Below are 16,761 nucleotides of genomic sequence, written 5' to 3'. Positions count from 1 at the left end.
ACATTCTAATTCTTATACAATTTTATCAAATGAGCAAGTCATAATTTATAACAAAATTAATACGCTACTAGAAGGTCTTTCTAAAAACGGAAAAGGGCCAAATATGCCCCTGTACTATTGAAAAAGGGCCAAATATATCCTTCGTTATACTTTGGGTTCAAATATACCCCTCATCCGTTAAATTTGTCCAAGGTGGACATCCAATCCTAAGTGGCATTGATATTTGATCAGTGGATCTTGTGCATCGCAGCATGCCATCTGGTACGCCGCCCCTAACCCATTTACCCCTCCCTCTATTTGTTCTTCCACTGCTAAATTTTCTTCCCCTCCATCATGATTACCACCGTATCGTTCTTCCCCTCCACTCTTTTCCAACGTATTGTTCTTTTGACTGTGATAAACTAATACAGTATATTGAAACGCGAATTCTGATGTAGTATATTTTCTTACATTTTTTGTGTGTCCCCCTTTGTACAAGATCGATTTTATTGTTCGTAGTATAGCATTAAATTAATAAATCAGGGAGTTCTCGTGCAACTTTTCAACACCAATCTACCTGTCGAAAAGCAAATGAGTAGCAAAACAGAGCTACTAGAGACATTTCAATAGTGTCTCTGTCACTACATTACTGTAGTAATAAATTTTCACAGCAATTTGACATTGGAAAGACAGTAGCCCAAATATGAAGCTTGGAACGATACGTTACAAGCAGCATGGAATTTGAAGGGGTGGCCACGGTGGCGGTAATGGTGGTGGAGAGGAAGAAAATTTAGCGGTGGAAGAATAAATAGAGGGGAGGGGTAAAATGAGTTATGGGCGCTGAGGTGGCATGTCACGTGGCATCTACTTCATCAAAGGTCAATGCCACGTAGGATTGGATGTCCATCTTGGATAAACTTAACGGAGGAGGGTATATTTGAACTCAAAGTATAATGAGGGTATATTTGGCCCTTTTTCAATAGTACAGGGGTATATTTGGCCCTTTTCCGTTCTAAATAATACAATATCAATTGATCAAACTTTAATTCAATAAAAAAAGAAAATTTAACATGAATAATAATGTAATTATGACTTGGTAGAAGTTAGAACATAAATAAAGATTGGTAGAAGTTAATAAAATTGATAAATGATTGGTGGGAGTAATTGTTAAAATATGTACCAACTTATGAGTCTTTTTTTTGCAAAATATAAACTTATGAGTCAAGTTTTACATTTGAATTTTTTGAAATCATGATTTAAAATCTCAAATCTTATCTTTTTGGAAAATTCAGAATTTTATCTCATGATATGAAATTATGAGATAAAATTGGATGTTCAAACGCTAATTTAGAGGGTGTTTGTATTAATTTTTTTAAAATAGCTTATAAGCCAAGCTAAAAGTCATAAGTTTGAGTACCTAAAATTATGTGCTTTTAAGTAGTTTTCATCATTGCCATTAACTACAAAACTAGAAAAGGATTTAAAAGCCAATAATCGCTTAAAATAAGCCAATCATTCACCCTCTTCCGCACCACCATCAACCGTCCTCAGGAACGTCACATTTAATTTGCCACTTCAATGTATTCTTAGTCTGCTCACTTCAGTGTTGAATCTTGGAAGTGATTTGAGTTTATTAGCAGTAGTACTTTCTATAAGCTTCAACCACTAACATCATTGTCCTGAAAGAAAAAAAAAAGTGACTTCCTTTCTTTAATTTCTTGGGGTTTTAATGGAAGATTCGGAGTGGATACTTGTAAAAGAACCAACAGACAGAGATATATGGAACCCAAGTTTGAAAAATGCTGAAAAAAGTTCAAGGCCTCTTGAGATAAGGTTCAATGAATCAGCTAAGCACTGGACTGATGCCCTTCCTATTGGTAATGGCCGTCTTGGTGCTATGGTTTGGGGTGGTGTTACAACTGAGATTCTCAATCTTAATGGTAATTAAGGTGGTTTTCTTGCTAATGCATGTGCAATTTCATTTATCAGTATATGTTTGCTTGGTTTTTGTTTTTAAGAAAATATGATAAGCGATGACTAAAAATTCATTCTTTAATTTCTAATTTCCTGTTGTCCCTGCATTTCCTGTTTGAGAAGTCGAATAGATGCGCTGTATAGTCTTTGACCTATCTGAAAGGACTTTCTTTGTACTGATAATCATCAATGCTACAAGTGATTTTATGCCATTACTTTAAGGCACTAGAGAATTTAAAGAAATAGGGAAAGACAGACAACTCTGCTAAAGATTTTCTTTAAGCCTCTATCTAGTACTACAAAGGAGCTAAATTAAAGAGCTGTCTAAAATTATTACTTATGTTTTAGGCGGAGAACACTAGAATAAACTGATGTTTGCTGTGGTTTGTTTAGAGGATACACTTTGGACTGGAACTCCCGGGGATTATACTAATCCTGAAGCTCCAAAGTCGTTGGCTGAGGTCAGAAAACTTGTTGATAATGGCCAATACGCTGAGGCTACTGAAGCTGCTGTAAATTTGATGGATAATTTCCCTGAGGTGCGTTTCTTTATCAGCTCGGTTTCTGGTTCGCATCATGTGATCCTCTTTTTCTGCTGTTAATTCAACTTTAATGACTTGTCATCATGAGGCATGGGTGTTAACAAAAGAAATTATAGAACCTCCCTAACTGTCCAGACAAAACCAAATCATCCACAAACTCAGGCGTATCTAGCCTACAAGATAGGGGTTACTTTCTACGCGGAGCCTAAATTTATGTGTAAAAAATTATTAAAATTGCAATAAATAGTAGATATGAACCCCTAACTTTAAAAATATAATGAGTTCAATGCTAAAAATCTTAAGATTGAACCCACAAAATTTAAATCCTGGAACCGCCTCTGCATAAACTATCATAGGTTGAGTGGTCATGGACTTATGGTGACTTTTATTGGACTCTCCGAAATGTTACCCACGAGGGTGTACCAAGACCTTAACAAACTCTCTCTAACTAATATAAGGCAACTAATTTATATTACATTATGCATTGAAAAGAAATATGAGGATATAATGGAACAGTCTGAACTTGGTACCCTATGAAGGCCTTGAGACACTAATGTAACACAATTATACAGACGAAGGGACTAACTTTTAGGAAGTAGATAATGTTTCCTTGAAGAGAAATGCACTCTTTAACTGGTTTAATAACTGTATTATTATTTCCATGAACAATGGTGAAGGTTTACCAGCTCCTTGGAGATATTAAGCTTGAGTTTGATGATTCTCAAGGGACATTTCATGAAGTAAAGTATGAGAGAGTGCTGGATTTGGACACAGCAAAAGTGAAAGTTAACTACTCTGTCGGTGGTGTAGAATTTGCAAGGGAATATTTTGCATCAAACCCAGATCAAGTGATTGCAGCAAAGGTTTCCGCAAATAAGCCGGGATGCTTAACTTTTACCCTATCCATGGATAGCAAAATGCATCATCATACTTATGTCAGTGGAAATAATCAGATCACCATGGAAGGAAGTTGCCCAGGCAAAAGAAAGACAACGAAGGTGTATGTGAATGACAATCCCGAAGGAATTAAGTTTGCTGCGATTCTCGATTTACAGATCAACGAGGGTTCAGGTATTATACATGTTTTAGACAATAGAAGGTTCCGTGTCGAGAAATGTGATTGGGCTATTATCCTTCTAGTGGCCGCTTCATCATTTAATGGACCGTTTACCGCAGTGGATTCAAAAAAAGATCCCAAGTCAGAATGTTCAAGCATGATGAATTCAATAAAGAAGTTTTCATATTCTGAATTGTATGCACGGCACTTGGATGACTATCAGAAGCTGTTTCATCGAGTTTCCTTGCAGTTGTCGAAAAACTCTGACAGTGTAGCAAGTGAAAGTGCTACAGTTTCAACTGCAGATAGGGTGAAGTCTTTTAAAACTGATGAAGATCCATCCCTTGTGGAGCTTCTATTCCAGTATGGGCGATATCTACTTATTGCTTGTTCACGTCCTGGGACCCAGCCTGCAAACCTGCAAGGCATATGGAACTACATGTTAGAGCCACCATGGGAGTATGTACTTCATAAATTTATTTAATTCCTCTTTATAGCTTTACTTTAGAGTCGCTTTCTTCAGATGTATAATAATCAAGATTGTTCTGAGTTTTGTTTGCTCCTCATCAGTTGTGCCCCTCACTTGAATATCAATCTTCAAATGAACTATTGGCATGCACTCTCGTGTAATCTTAAGGAGTGTCAAGAACCTCTCTTTGACTACATAACATCTCTGTCAATCAACGGAAGCAAAACTGCAAAAGTAAGTTTTTTTTTTTTCCCATTTCCTGGCCCTACAGTGTAACCTTCCAGTCATTATGAGTATTTTAAGTATGTTGCTAGAATGTCGGTGGAAGTTAAGGTATTGGTATTTCTATTATAATATTGCTATGTGCAGCCCTCATGTATTTAGTTTCAGAATCTTACAGGTGAACTATGAAGCTTCAGGTTGGGTTGCTCATCATGTGTCTGATAATTGGGCAAAAACATCTCCAGATCGAGGTCAGGCTGTCTGGGCTCTGTGGCAAATGGGTGGAGCGTGGCTTTGCACTCATTTATGGGAGCATTACACTTATACAATGGACAAAGTAATAGTTTCTTATTGCAACTTCGTTCTCTCTGGCCTGCATATTTTATATCTGATATACCTTTTAATTGCAGTGTTGCCTTTTGTCTTAACCACCACTAGAAATAGAGCCACTGCTCAACATATTTGCAATTTGCTGGTCAGTCAATGAACAAGAAACCGATGTCCTGAGTGCCGACCTGAAAATATGCTCATATATTGGTAGTCTCAAAAAGTGCAGCCTATGATATAGCTTGTAAGAGCAATTAGAATGACTTTTTGTGGTTTTAAAATTTAACGAACCCCTTACACATACTTCTCTATCCTGAAAACCAGCAAATATGAAATTGTTATGTTAGTTTTCTATTTTTGATGTGGTCATGTCACCTGCATTCTTGCATATTTTGAATAGTCAATACCTGGTGTTCAATAATTATGAAACCTCCTTTGTGGTGCCCGAATTTACATAAATCTCCCTTGTCCGAATGTTTGAGCTTGCTAAAGATATTTTGATCATGTCAGTAACCAATGACACAACAAAAAGGTTTGCGTAATTTTTGGTACTATTAGAGAAGTTTGTGAAACTATTAAAAGCTTAAAAGAGTATCGATAAAGTTAACTATAAATTAAATATATGGGCTTTGGGTGACTTTAGTTTTACTGCAACTATTGTTTGACGGTCGTTTTATCCTTATATATAGGCCTTTTTAGCAAATAGAGCTTATCCCTTGCTGGAAGGTTGTACTTCATTTCTGTTGGATTGGCTGATTGAAGGGCGTGGAGGGTATTTAGAAACCAACCCATCAACCTCTCCTGAGCATAATTTTACCGCTCCTGATGGTAAACCAGCTAGTGTGAGCTACTCATCAACCATGGACATGTCAATCATAAGAGAAGTTTTCAATGACATTATTTTTGCTGCTGAGGTAGATTTTCTACTTGGTTTAGTAACATCTCTAGCTTCCTTTTTCTCTTCGGGTCACCTAATATGTACATACACACTTAAAATTGCAAATATAATACCATATCTAATAAGTTTAGAGATTGTTAACAGGTCCTTGGAAAAAGTGAAGATGACCTGATTAAAAGAGTCTGTAAAGCTCAACCTCGTCTTCGGCCAACCGAAATTGCACGAGATGGTACAATCATGGAATGGGTACGTGAAAATTTTTCATTTCAAGACAATCACAATGAGATGTTTTAAAGTAAAACAAGTTTTGAGTTTTGACAAAATGTAATTCAAGATAATGTTATCATTAGTTACTCACTATCTATGGGTGAATGGCAGGCACAAGATTTTGAGGATCCAGAGCCGCATCATCGTCATGTTTCACACCTTTTTGGTGTCTTCCCGGGCCACACAATCACTGTGGCTGAGACTCCTGCCCTCTGTAAAGCCACTGATAATACCCTGTATAAAAGAGGTTTGTTTGGAAGATGACCTGGTCCAGCTTGGGTATAACCTTATTAATTTGAACATTGTAGCTATAGATTTTGCGATCGTAATCTAGACTCTTGTAATTACATGAAGATTCATGACTTTTACTGTGTTGAGCAGGGGAGGAGGGTCCAGGTTGGTCAACAACATGGAAAGCCGCACTATGGGCACGTCTTCATGACAGTGAGCATGCTTACCGCATGGTCAAGCATCTATTTTATTTGGTAGATCCTGATCACGAGGTCAACTTCGAAGGAGGTCTCTACTCTAATCTGTTCACAGCACACCCTCCTTTTCAGATTGATGCCAACTTTGGGTGAGTCCTTGTTTCTGAGGTTCCCTATAATTGTCTTTCGAAAGTTCAATTTTGACAGCGTTGTTACAACATCAACAACTAGGCCTTAATTCCAAGGCAGTGTCGGCTATATGAATCTTCGTACATGTCGCTCTATTGTTAGTTGAAACTAATGATGTTTCTAGATATCTATATGAAATAACATTAACTCTAGAAGTTTTCCTATTTAAACTTGACACGAGGGATGCTGGATCGATGATGGTGCTAATTTGCAAATCCGTTGTTAGTTTTTCTGCAGCAATAGCAGAAATGCTTGTGCAGAGCACCATGAAAGATTTATACTTGCTCCCAGCCCTTCCTCGAGATAAATGGCAAAATGGTTGTGTTAAAGGCTTGAAAGCACGGGGAGGTGTGACAGTCAGCATCTGCTGGAATGAAGGAGATCTTCATGAAGTTGGCCTATCGTCAAATGAACAGACTACTACGAAAAGGCTGCATTATAGAGGACGAACTGTGGCTGCAAAGTTGCTGACCGGCAAGGTTTACACGTTCAACAAGCAGTTGAATTGTGTGAAGACATACACTCTCTTCTAGTGGTACACCGTACAAGTTTAGCTTGATGGTCAGCTAAATGAGAGAACTTGAATTCAACATATATTAGGATAAAGCATAGGGACTAAGGTTCTTGATTTTTATGCAAAGATGATCTCTATTTGTGTGGTCCGCTTTAGTGGCTGCATTTTCACCTTTATATAACTTTATAATTACCATGTTAATAACCGACATCACTTTAATTTGGAGGTGTTGTTGCCTTTTCTGCCTGCTGCTATTATATGCTTGTGGATGAGAAGGAACAAGGTTAGTTGATAACATGTTTCCGATGATTGTAAACTTCAGGTCAATGGCAGGCTTGGCCTATTATGCTACTGGTGGCGCCAGAGACCTGGATTTAGTATTTTCGACACGAAACCTAGAGATATACGAGAAAAATATCACTAAAAATAATAATATTAGATTCTGAACTCATAATTTAAAAAATGTGCAGGTTCAAGTTTATCAAATTTATATACCGAATCCGTTTTATGTGACGTTATCTCAATGGATGTTTTCACCAAGCCATCGGCATCCAAACAAATAGATCCTAGTTCAGACTTCCGAGTGACATTGAAACATTGAATTATACAACGAAATGCGTAGCAAGACAGACGAAAAAAATGTTTTAAGGCTAGTGATTATTACAATTTGTTTTCCTTTTTACGTAACCAAATTACGAGGCTTGTATTATCTCAAGTACATTTGACTCAAAGATTTGGTTCGACATGCTGACATGACGTCGGTACATGGCATTTACTATATAGATTGTGATTAAATTTTTATTAAGATTGAGGATTCATCAAGTTGAACCAAATAAGAACACACGTAAAATATTCTTAGCTATCTTAGACCATGCTAAGGTCTGAGGGAGGTAACTCTTCATATCAAAACTACTAGCCAACCTTGTAACTCTTGATTTTGTTGATATCCACTGTAATTCAATTTCTTGCTCTTACACAAAGTCACTTTTCCATTCGAGTGAAAAAATTTCACACTTAAAAATGGTAAAACTTAAACACGTTCGGTATTTACACCAAATCATACTAATTTATCATGATAAGTCATAAATTAAGGTGAGAATGTGTATTAATTAATTATAATTTAGTGAATAAAGTGTACCGAGAACATGTCTTATGTATTGTTATATAACATTGGGTGCAGTTAGTTTTTACCCTTAAAAATGACTAATTAGTTAAGGGCGAAATATTTACCATATTCAGAAACGGGGACTAGTTATGCAATTAATCAATTCCCTTGGGGCCGTTGTCGCAAATTAGTAGTACAATTAATTTTCAGCAAGTACACGTTAATTTTCCTGGTCACGCGCAACACCATAGTATAACCCAAAACCCTAATCTAAACCCACAGAGCAGACCATATTGGTGTTGTTAGGAAGAGAGATCAATCAATACAGCTATGGCTTGGCGTGGTTCCGTTAGCAGGTCACTTATGTCCACCGTTAGGGCTTCCACTTCCCGTTCATCTCCGTCACTTAACCGTGTTCGCACTCCTCCAATCTCCGCCACGCGTGCCAACACGCGCCGCTTCTCATTCGGCAGTCCCAGGTACCATCTCCATCTAACATTTTTCAAACTTATTTAAGTATTGAAACGAATTGTATATAAATAGAGAGAGACTAGAATATATAGAATTTACCTAGATTCAGATTGAGGTGTAGTAAAGCAAACAGAACCAAATATAGTGCAAGGATATACTCCCTCTGTCCCAAAATACTTGTCATGTTTCGATTCACCAAAGTCAATTTAATTAAACTTTTAGAGCTAAATTAGATTGGATTGATTCAGTATCTTAAAATTAAAACTTAAATATTGTTAAAAAAAAAAAAAAAAAAAGTACCCAAGGGTGTGGCCTAGTGGTCAATGAAGTGGGTTGAGCACCATGAGGTCTCACATTAAATTCTTCCCAGCAGAGACAAAGCACTAGATGATTTCTTCCCATCTGTTCTAACTTTGGTGGACATAGTTACTTGGTACTTGGTGCTGGTGAGAGGTGGCAGGTATGCTGTAGAATTAGTCGAACGTTCGCGCAAGTTCGCCTGGACACCATGGTTATAAGAAAAAACCATACAAAAAGTACTATAAGTTGCTATTTTTCTCATGTCAATACAGTGAAAAAATAAATGTTGGTCAAAGTTCATGCAGTTTGACTCTCAAGAAGCTAAATGTGACAAGTATTTTGGGACGGAGGGAATTTAGGATTATAAAGTCAATTCCAACTAATTTGGAATTGAGTCGTAGAAATTATTGTTATTGAATGAGGAAATAAAACTTGAATTAGATGGGCGAAAATAAGCATAATGGATGTGGATGATTCGCATTGATCACTGCGTCTAGTTTGTGATTGAGGCGTTGTTTTTGTTGTTAAAAGTTCCTTCAATATTGTATTTTAGATTTGTTTCATCATCCTTCTTCCAGAAAAGGAAAAAAAGGAATTGTTTAATCACAAGTTATTCTTATATCTGATTAGGCCATTGGGAGCATTGGGGTGTACTCAGTCTTTGTTGCCGCTGCACAATGTGGTGTCTGGAACTCGATTGACTTCTCACTTGACAGTCAACGTGCGGGCTTGCTGCGAGCTGTATCACGGTACCTTCCAACGTTCTTGTCAGGATCGCTAGTAGTTTCTTTGTGAGTCTTGTTCTGTTTTAGGATAGAAGAAATAAACTGTTTATGTTTGGAAAGCCGTTTTAGAAATTGTTTCCTTGATTTGTGTCTTCTGCATTTGACAATTGCTCTTTTCAGCATGCTCTTTATGTGCATAGCTAGAATGTTGTTTGCTTTCTGATTGGTGAAGTGAGGGATGTTCTAGTTAAATATTGTTTTTATTTGTTGATATTGGTTGATAAGAAGGAATTGGGGATTTATAGGGAGGAATGGAAAAGATGGGTGATGTCAGCAGCGCTTCCAAACCTCCAAGGTCACATTTTGAAGCATTGTAGGTTTCTTATATTCCAACTTCTTTTTTTCTGGTTTTTGATTGATAACATAATAGCATCTTAAGTTAGCAATTCTGCATTCTTGATGAAACTAAATGTGCACTGATTGGAACTAAATTCTTCAGAATTTTAGTGGCCTTATATAAAATAAAGAGTCATTTGATCTATGGGAGCTATTCATATGTTTGTTCACCTTGCGGTTCTCTTTGTGTTGCTCTTCTTTCGTGTGCTAAACCTTCTCATACCTGTTGTTTTTTGCAGGGTGAATTTAATCTATATGATCAAGGTTCTTTTGTCAATTTACGCCTAGCATAGTTAGTGTTTAAGTAACTAATAGGTTCTAGCCAATTTTTGTCTTTTGGCTCTTTCTAGTATTTCTACACCGGTATACATTGTTAGTTATTTCCCAAATTTGCTATCCAATTTATAGTATCAAAATAACGAAAATTACTTCATAGTTCAGGATGTTGTAAATTCTATGTCATATATGGATGTCCATAACTCATAAAGGTGTAATTCCCACTATTACTTTGGTAACTCCCACACATGATCTCCCACACATCTATAGCCTTCTCCATAATCTCAAATGTTTAATGTCATGTCTCTCACCTCCTCCATGGTCTCAAGTACTTAATGTCATGTTTATGGCATTCTTTTTGTATACCTCTATGTAATAGTACTACTCTAAATAGAGGATGAGAAGTCATATTGTATACACTTGGAAAACAGTTGGAAGGAACAAGAAAGTAGACAAGAAATGTAGAGAAAGAGAGAACTTTCTTCTTTCTTCCAAGTGTGTACAATATGAGTTTTTATGCCTCTATTTATAGTGTTAAGAGGCATACAAAAGGTAGCTATAAACATGACATAAACCATACAAAAGGTAGCTATAAACATGACATAAACCATGAAGGTCATAGGGGAAGTTCATGGGGGAGGTTATGGAGTTGTGAGAGTTAATATCTACTTCATCGAGAAAAGTAGTGGGAGTTAATTTCTGTAGTGGACATACATATACGGTGTATTTCATAACACTCCCCTTTGGACATCTATAGATGATGTGCCTCGTGAAAACCTTAGTAGGAAAAACCCCATTGGAAAAAATGATATTTTTCTCCATGATGTAGATATTAACTCCCACACCTCCATAACCTCCCCCATGACCTTCATGGTTATTGTCATGTTTATGGCTACCTTTTGTATGCCTCTATGTAACACTATAAAGCATAAGAACTCATATTGTACACACTTGGAAGAAAGTTCTCTTTTCTTCCAAGTGTATACAATATTATTTCTCATCCTCTTTTTGTATACCTAGTGCTGATTTGTATACCTGGAGGTGTACAAAAAGAATGACATAAACATAACATTAAGTATTTGAGATCATGGAGGAGGTGGGAGACATGACATTAAGCATTTGAGATTATGGAAGTGTGAGAGTTACCAAAGTAATAGTGGGAATTACACCTTTATGAGTTATGGACATGCACAAATAACATAGAATTTACAACACAAGACAGTTTCTTTTTATTATAGACTGTAGTTCAGGCAAACTTTTGGAGGGCTCCAGTTCAATTTACAGACAAGCAAGCAAATTCAACCATAAGTTAAGCCAATAAAAATTTAAGTAAACATTTAGGTGAGGGAGATGCCCAGGTGTGGGTTGATAAGTTGTGAGATGGTCCACAATAGGCAGCGGTGGTTTGAAAGAAGCAGATGGTCAACACCACTGTATTTTACTAACAATCTCTAATAGAGACCTTGTATGAGCTTCGAAGCACCAAATAGTAAGATTTGAAAATTCAAGATGTTTCTCGCTTATTGCTACCAAGCACCTATATACAACAGAGAGAACAGTCTCTCATTCACAACTGACCCTCTTGTGGTGAAAAATATGTACATAGACAGAAAGATGGAGCTTTGTTGGCCTACCTAATCTCATCTTGTGGAATTATCTTATTTGGGTTTAAGAGGGTTGTAAAGTCAGCCAAAACATATTTAATAAGTCAGCCTCCTAGTTCTCTTCATGAATTATACAGATCCTAAGGATGCCCCTAAACTTGTCATCTTGGAATTGGAGGCGTGTGCACATCGAGTATAATACGAGACAGACTTACAATACTAAAATGAACCTGAATAAAGTAAGTTATAATTTAGAAGAGAAAACCAAAGAACACAGGAAGTCCCGAAACTATTATATTTATAGAACTAGCAGCTTGATGAGGGAAAAACAGAAATAACAAACCACTATTCGGGGAAAACCGGAGAAGGAGAAAATTCGTTGACCTAAACTAAAATTCGAGGACCTAAGAAAATCTCTCTTTCGTTCTTTTGTTTTATTAGATAAGTGGAAAGTCTATTTTGTACTAAACATAAACAAGAAGACTCTAGCTGACTTCCATTTAATTCAGAAACATCATCATCTATTGAGCCTTCAGGTACATTTTTAATTTTCCCTAAAATCAAGCAGCTTGTCATGAGCACCTTTTCTCTAACTAGCTTTCTCCTTCTGTTCATTCAGTTGGTAGAATTTCTGTTCATTCAGTTGGTAGAATTTTAGTGTAAACTAGGGCTAGAATCACTCAAAATCCACTTGGAGTTCTGTAATATAATGTCATATACTTCTGATCCAGATTTAGAGATGCACACTTACCTCAAGATGTAGTTTTGAGTGCTGTGTGGTGAGCGTCATTAAACAAGATTCTTGTGTCTAAGAGTATCAGCACGTTTCCATGTGTTTTTATGGTGGACCTTAATTGAATGAGTTGCTTTGGAACTCTGGCACTATTAGAATTGCTTTAATAGTTCTATAGAATTGCATTGACTAACACATACACCCCATGATTCGTAACTAACAGGTACTTGAACACAATTACTGGAGCAGCACAAAGTTGCTTGAAGTTCATGGTAGTCTTGGCGGGTAAATGCATCTCTGACAATCTGTTTCAGATGCAGACAATAATAGCTGTAATCTTTCTTTTTCATGTTCTAAAGATAAACTAGAAAATCTGTTTTTTGACGGACAGTCATAGAGATTAAATTTATTTCAGTTTAGTGCTCATTCGTGCTTAACCTATCTTATGTAAGCAATTTGAGATGCTTCTTATTCTGTCTTTCTTTTGCAATCTTGTATAATGTCAGAGAGATTTTTACCAGTACGGTTGATAACAATTGAATGGAGGTTATGCTGTCTTATTATGCACATACTTTAGGAGCAATCGTGTGCCTTATTGTGGCCCTCTTTTATTTTTAGTGCAACGACACTGGAGGCATGATGAGCAGATGTGTGTAGTTACTTACATTTGGTGCTTTCTTTGAGCTTTTATAAGACCTTTCCTTCTATGTTTCGGTGTGGATCTGCAAAAGATTGGTCATTCTGTAATGCCTATCTAGGAAAATAAATTGGATATTAACGATGATAGCATTAATCAATCAATAGTTGTGGTCAACTATATAAACCATATGTATTCAAGACTGAAGCGGCCAGTAAAAACAATTTCTAAATTTTGTATCTCGATGTGAGAAAGAGCAAATGAAGAATAGCTCGTAAAACCATTAGTACTTTTGTCAACAAAAGAAGTGTAAAAGGTGGAAGCCTGTGGTGGAAGCCTGTAAATTGAAGGCGTATATTTTTGCTAAAAACTGTTCTGAGCCGTAAGTGGTAGTAACTGGTAATTGTAAAAGGAAAGCGTTTAGTTTTCATCCTTTTTAAATTTGAACTCTAACATGATTAATCATAAACTGTTATTAACTTGGTAAAAGTCATTAGTTTAAAAAATTGACTATTTTAAGTGTAGTAGTATATATCTTGCTAGTTTAATCCCAAAATTCCTATTCCTGAACTTCTTAAAAGTGCGTAAAACCTACCACCAAAGGGATGTGGTGCGACAATGGGGTAACTCGTACTATTGCCCCTATCTTGGGGTGGTCTTTAATATTTGCCTCTTCGGCACTTTAAGTAATAAAAAAGTGGCCGGAAATATTCCTGACATTCTGGGTTCGAATTCAGCGGTGTTAAAAAAATAAAATTGCAAGACAAGGTTTCATAGCAAAATATATGCTTATTCGGGCAAAGTTGTATAGAAACTAGGGGTGTACATGGATCGGGTTGGTTCGGATTTTTAAAACACCAAACCAAATCAATTGTATCGGATTTTTAAATCTATAAACTAAATCAAACCAAACCAAGAAAAGTCGGGTTTTTCAACCTTGGGTTTTCTCGAATTTTTTCGGGTTTGTAGGATTTTTTGTGGTTCGATATGACTCATCTTACAATAAATCTAACAGAATCTGAGTAATACACATCAGTTCTTTGCAATAAGGTTGAGAGAATACTTCCAAAGGAAATACCATAACGACTTTTAAAAATAGCTATTGTTAAAGATAGTAACATGGGAATTCTTTAGCAACTTTTAAATAGTATTATGGGAATTCTTTAGCAACTTTTAAATAGTAACATTTTCTCGGGGATGTATAACCAATCCCTTTTGAAACTTACTGATTAACACAAAACCACATTCATATCATTGGACATAAAAGAAACCATGGGATCAAGTTGGTAAGCCTCTCCATTTCAAAAGAAAAGTACGTTGGTATGATTCTGCTTGCCACCAATTTCACCACTTAAATCCAAGGGTAATTGCTAAAAGATATGGCAAGGGTATTTGCTAAAAAATAACCTCAACAAGGAAACGATCGCCAAAAAAATTCAACACTTAAATTCAACCGCTTCCAATAACATTAGAGACAAAATAGAATATAGCAAAATCACAAACTGCATTAGAGTTGATGGAGTAATACTCTAAGATCATCTAGACTATTACTTATATGGGCTTCAAAACATATGGAACATTTCACAAATTAAGTCCAAACCTGAATGTAAAAATATAAAAATCGTGAAAAATTTAAGAAAACATTTATAAAATACATTCTATTAAATATTTTTATGTATAAAATAGTTTAAAAGTAGCATACATATAATCGGGTCGGTTTGACTTTTTTTAGTTAAAATCAAACCAACCCTAGTATGGTCGAGTTTTTTATTCCAACACCAAACCAAATCACTAGTCCGCTTTTTTTTTTTTTTTTCTGGTTTGGTTCGGTTTGTCGGTTTCCTTTGTACGTGACCTAATAGAAACTATGCCTTTTCCGGCATAATTGTGTGGAAATTAAGTTATCCTACAAAACTATGCCTTGTTCGGTATAGTTCTGTAGAAATTACAGAACTATGCTTTGTGCGGCATATGTCTATGTAACTTTGTTCGAATAGGCTTAATATTGCCTTGTGAAATTGTTTTTTTTTAACTCTGCTGGGGTTCGAACCCAAAATCTCTGGGTTCATAGACCAGCCAATATGGGTACTTTGGCCCAAAAGATTTCAGTAAATGAGAAATAGGGGCAAAAATTAAAGACCAGTCCATATGAAGGCCAATTCGCGCTAAAAAAAAGAAAAGAAAAAAAAAGGAGATAATTAAAGTGCTACCTCTCTATCTTTAAATAGAGGTCTCAAATTCGTATTATTTCCAGTAGCGAGCTCCGTACACATCTGTCTATTTGGACGGATTCAGATTAATCAAATGATTTGGTTTCGAATATTGAATGATCAAAATGAAAAAAAATACACCAATCATCATATCTTCGGAAATAGATAGTACATGCGCCATAAATAGACTAATGAAGAACCACATATCTTTGGGTTTATCTTGTTTCCTAAAAGATGGAATAAATTAGAGATGGAGGCTTTTCGACCTCTACTTCACGTTGCTACTTAGCTAACCATGAAGTTCATCTTATCTTTTAATCCGGCTATCTGATGTGACCACAAGAATTCTGTCTCTTCCGCCAAACACCTTGTTCCATAAACTACAAAATTTTATATTAAAATTAATGTAATGCATTGCTCAACATTACTTGTGTAGTACTCCCTCTGTCTCAAATTATTTGTCGTTTTAGAAGTTCAAGGAACAATTAATCTGTTTTCCCCATTTTATCTTTAATAGTATTTTGTCAGTAATGGAGATGACACACAAATAGAGTAAACATTTGATGGAGAGAGATCATAACTTAGATATAATTAAGGATAAAGTTAGTCAAATACCCCTCCTAATTAATATTTCTTAAGAAGCTTATAAAGCAAAAAAACGACCAATAATTTGAGACGGAGGGAGTACTTTTTATCTAAGATCGTATATATACCTTCTACGTTTTTTATTATTACATGTTTTAATAATGACCTCAGAAATAAAAATCGATATTTCACTTGAGATACACCTTCAACCCAATATTTTACTCCCTCGGTCTTATTTTATGTGGCACTTTTCGTTTTCCGAGATTCAAACTGCATGAACTTTAACAAACATTTTAAGATGTATTTTTTTACCAAATTGATATGAGAAAAGTTGCAAATTATAGTATATAAATTTTAATCTTTAAATTTTAAGTTTAGTTTCAAAGCTTAGTCAAATTGACTCTCGAAAAGCGAAAAATGCCACATAAATTGGGACGGAGGAAGTAATACTTATTTTATTTTAAGTTCAACCGAAAATGTTTCCTTAGATCTATTAGTGATTGTGTAACCCCTCGTGACAAAGAAACGTCGAAAAAGATATCTATCTCCTTCCTAAGAGAAAAGTTTGAGTGAACAAAAAGTAATTTGGCATTTTGCCTAAGGTGGTCCTCATGATGCCCCTATGAGCTTACCCATGATATGATACCTTCTTTATCTAAAGTATGCTAGCTAGTCTCATGCAGGTCATCAAGTATATTTGTTGATCTTTACCATGGTTGACCTTGCACTTGCCTCAACTTTAATGAATAAAGTTCTCAAAGTTATATAAGTACGTTCAACCAATCAAGACGTTCTTTGTCTATCGTTTTCATTATCTCATTCTCTCCGTCCGGCCAATAATAATCAACAACAC

The 16,761-nt window shown here is 35.9% G+C and overlaps 2 protein-coding genes across 5 annotated transcripts; both read left to right on the top strand.

The window, feature by feature from the left end:
• Window positions 1-1,579: 1,579 nt before the first annotated feature.
• Window positions 1,580-7,120, top strand: LOC132064837 (alpha-L-fucosidase 2). 2 transcript variants are annotated; one of them, XM_059457971.1, is made up of 10 exons: window positions 1,581-1,919; window positions 2,347-2,492; window positions 3,173-4,011; window positions 4,123-4,255; window positions 4,422-4,580; window positions 5,260-5,484; window positions 5,613-5,714; window positions 5,847-5,982; window positions 6,117-6,312; window positions 6,579-7,120. In XM_059457971.1, exons 1-10 carry the CDS (start codon window positions 1,709-1,711, stop codon window positions 6,883-6,885), a joined length of 2,454 nt encoding a protein of 817 aa, XP_059313954.1. In that variant the 5' UTR covers window positions 1,581-1,708; the 3' UTR covers window positions 6,886-7,120. The 2 variants fall into 2 exon arrangements, with proteins under 2 accessions (XP_059313955.1, XP_059313954.1); XM_059457972.1 differs by lacking the exon at window positions 6,579-7,120 and having other exon boundaries at window positions 1,580-1,919; window positions 5,847-6,014; window positions 6,117-6,256.
• Window positions 7,121-8,125: 1,005 nt separating this feature from the next.
• On the top strand, window positions 8,126-13,043 carry LOC132064836 (uncharacterized). 3 transcript variants are annotated; one of them, XR_009416654.1, is made up of 4 exons: window positions 8,126-8,450; window positions 9,373-9,533; window positions 9,773-9,840; window positions 12,700-13,043. XR_009416654.1 is itself a non-coding variant. In XM_059457970.1 (4 exons), exons 1-3 carry the CDS (start codon window positions 8,302-8,304, stop codon window positions 9,793-9,795), a joined length of 291 nt encoding a protein of 96 aa, XP_059313953.1. In that variant the 5' UTR covers window positions 8,141-8,301; the 3' UTR covers window positions 9,796-9,840; window positions 12,700-13,043. The 3 variants fall into 3 exon arrangements, 2 of the variants coding, with proteins under 2 accessions (XP_059313952.1, XP_059313953.1); XM_059457970.1 differs by having other exon boundaries at window positions 8,141-8,450; window positions 9,373-9,491; XM_059457969.1 differs by lacking the exon at window positions 9,773-9,840 and having other exon boundaries at window positions 8,131-8,450.
• Window positions 13,044-16,761: the final 3,718 nt, after the last annotated feature.

The sequence above is a fragment of the Lycium ferocissimum genome, chromosome 7 (assembly GCF_029784015.1).
Source record: "Lycium ferocissimum isolate CSIRO_LF1 chromosome 7, AGI_CSIRO_Lferr_CH_V1, whole genome shotgun sequence".
Classification (NCBI taxonomy): Eukaryota; Viridiplantae; Streptophyta; class Magnoliopsida; order Solanales; family Solanaceae; genus Lycium; species Lycium ferocissimum.
Note: the sequence above shows the minus strand (reverse complement) of the source record. Positions and strands in the feature narration are given on the sequence as shown.

Bases quoted from the DNA above. Each gene is read 5' to 3' on its own strand.
- LOC132064837 (XM_059457971.1), top strand. From the start codon at position 1,709: ATGGAAGATTCGGAGTGGATACTTGTAAAAGAACCAACAGACAGAGAT. The intron at 1,920-2,346 runs GTAATTAAGGTG...TGGTTTGTTTAG, and splicing joins TGAGATTCTCAATCTTAATG to AGGATACACTTTGGACTGGA. The intron at 4,581-5,259 runs GTAATAGTTTCT...CCTTATATATAG, and splicing joins ACACTTATACAATGGACAAA to GCCTTTTTAGCAAATAGAGC.
- LOC132064836 (XM_059457969.1), top strand. From the start codon at position 8,302: ATGGCTTGGCGTGGTTCCGTTAGCAGGTCACTTATGTCCACCGTTAGG. The intron at 8,451-9,372 runs GTACCATCTCCA...ATATCTGATTAG, and splicing joins TTCTCATTCGGCAGTCCCAG to GCCATTGGGAGCATTGGGGT.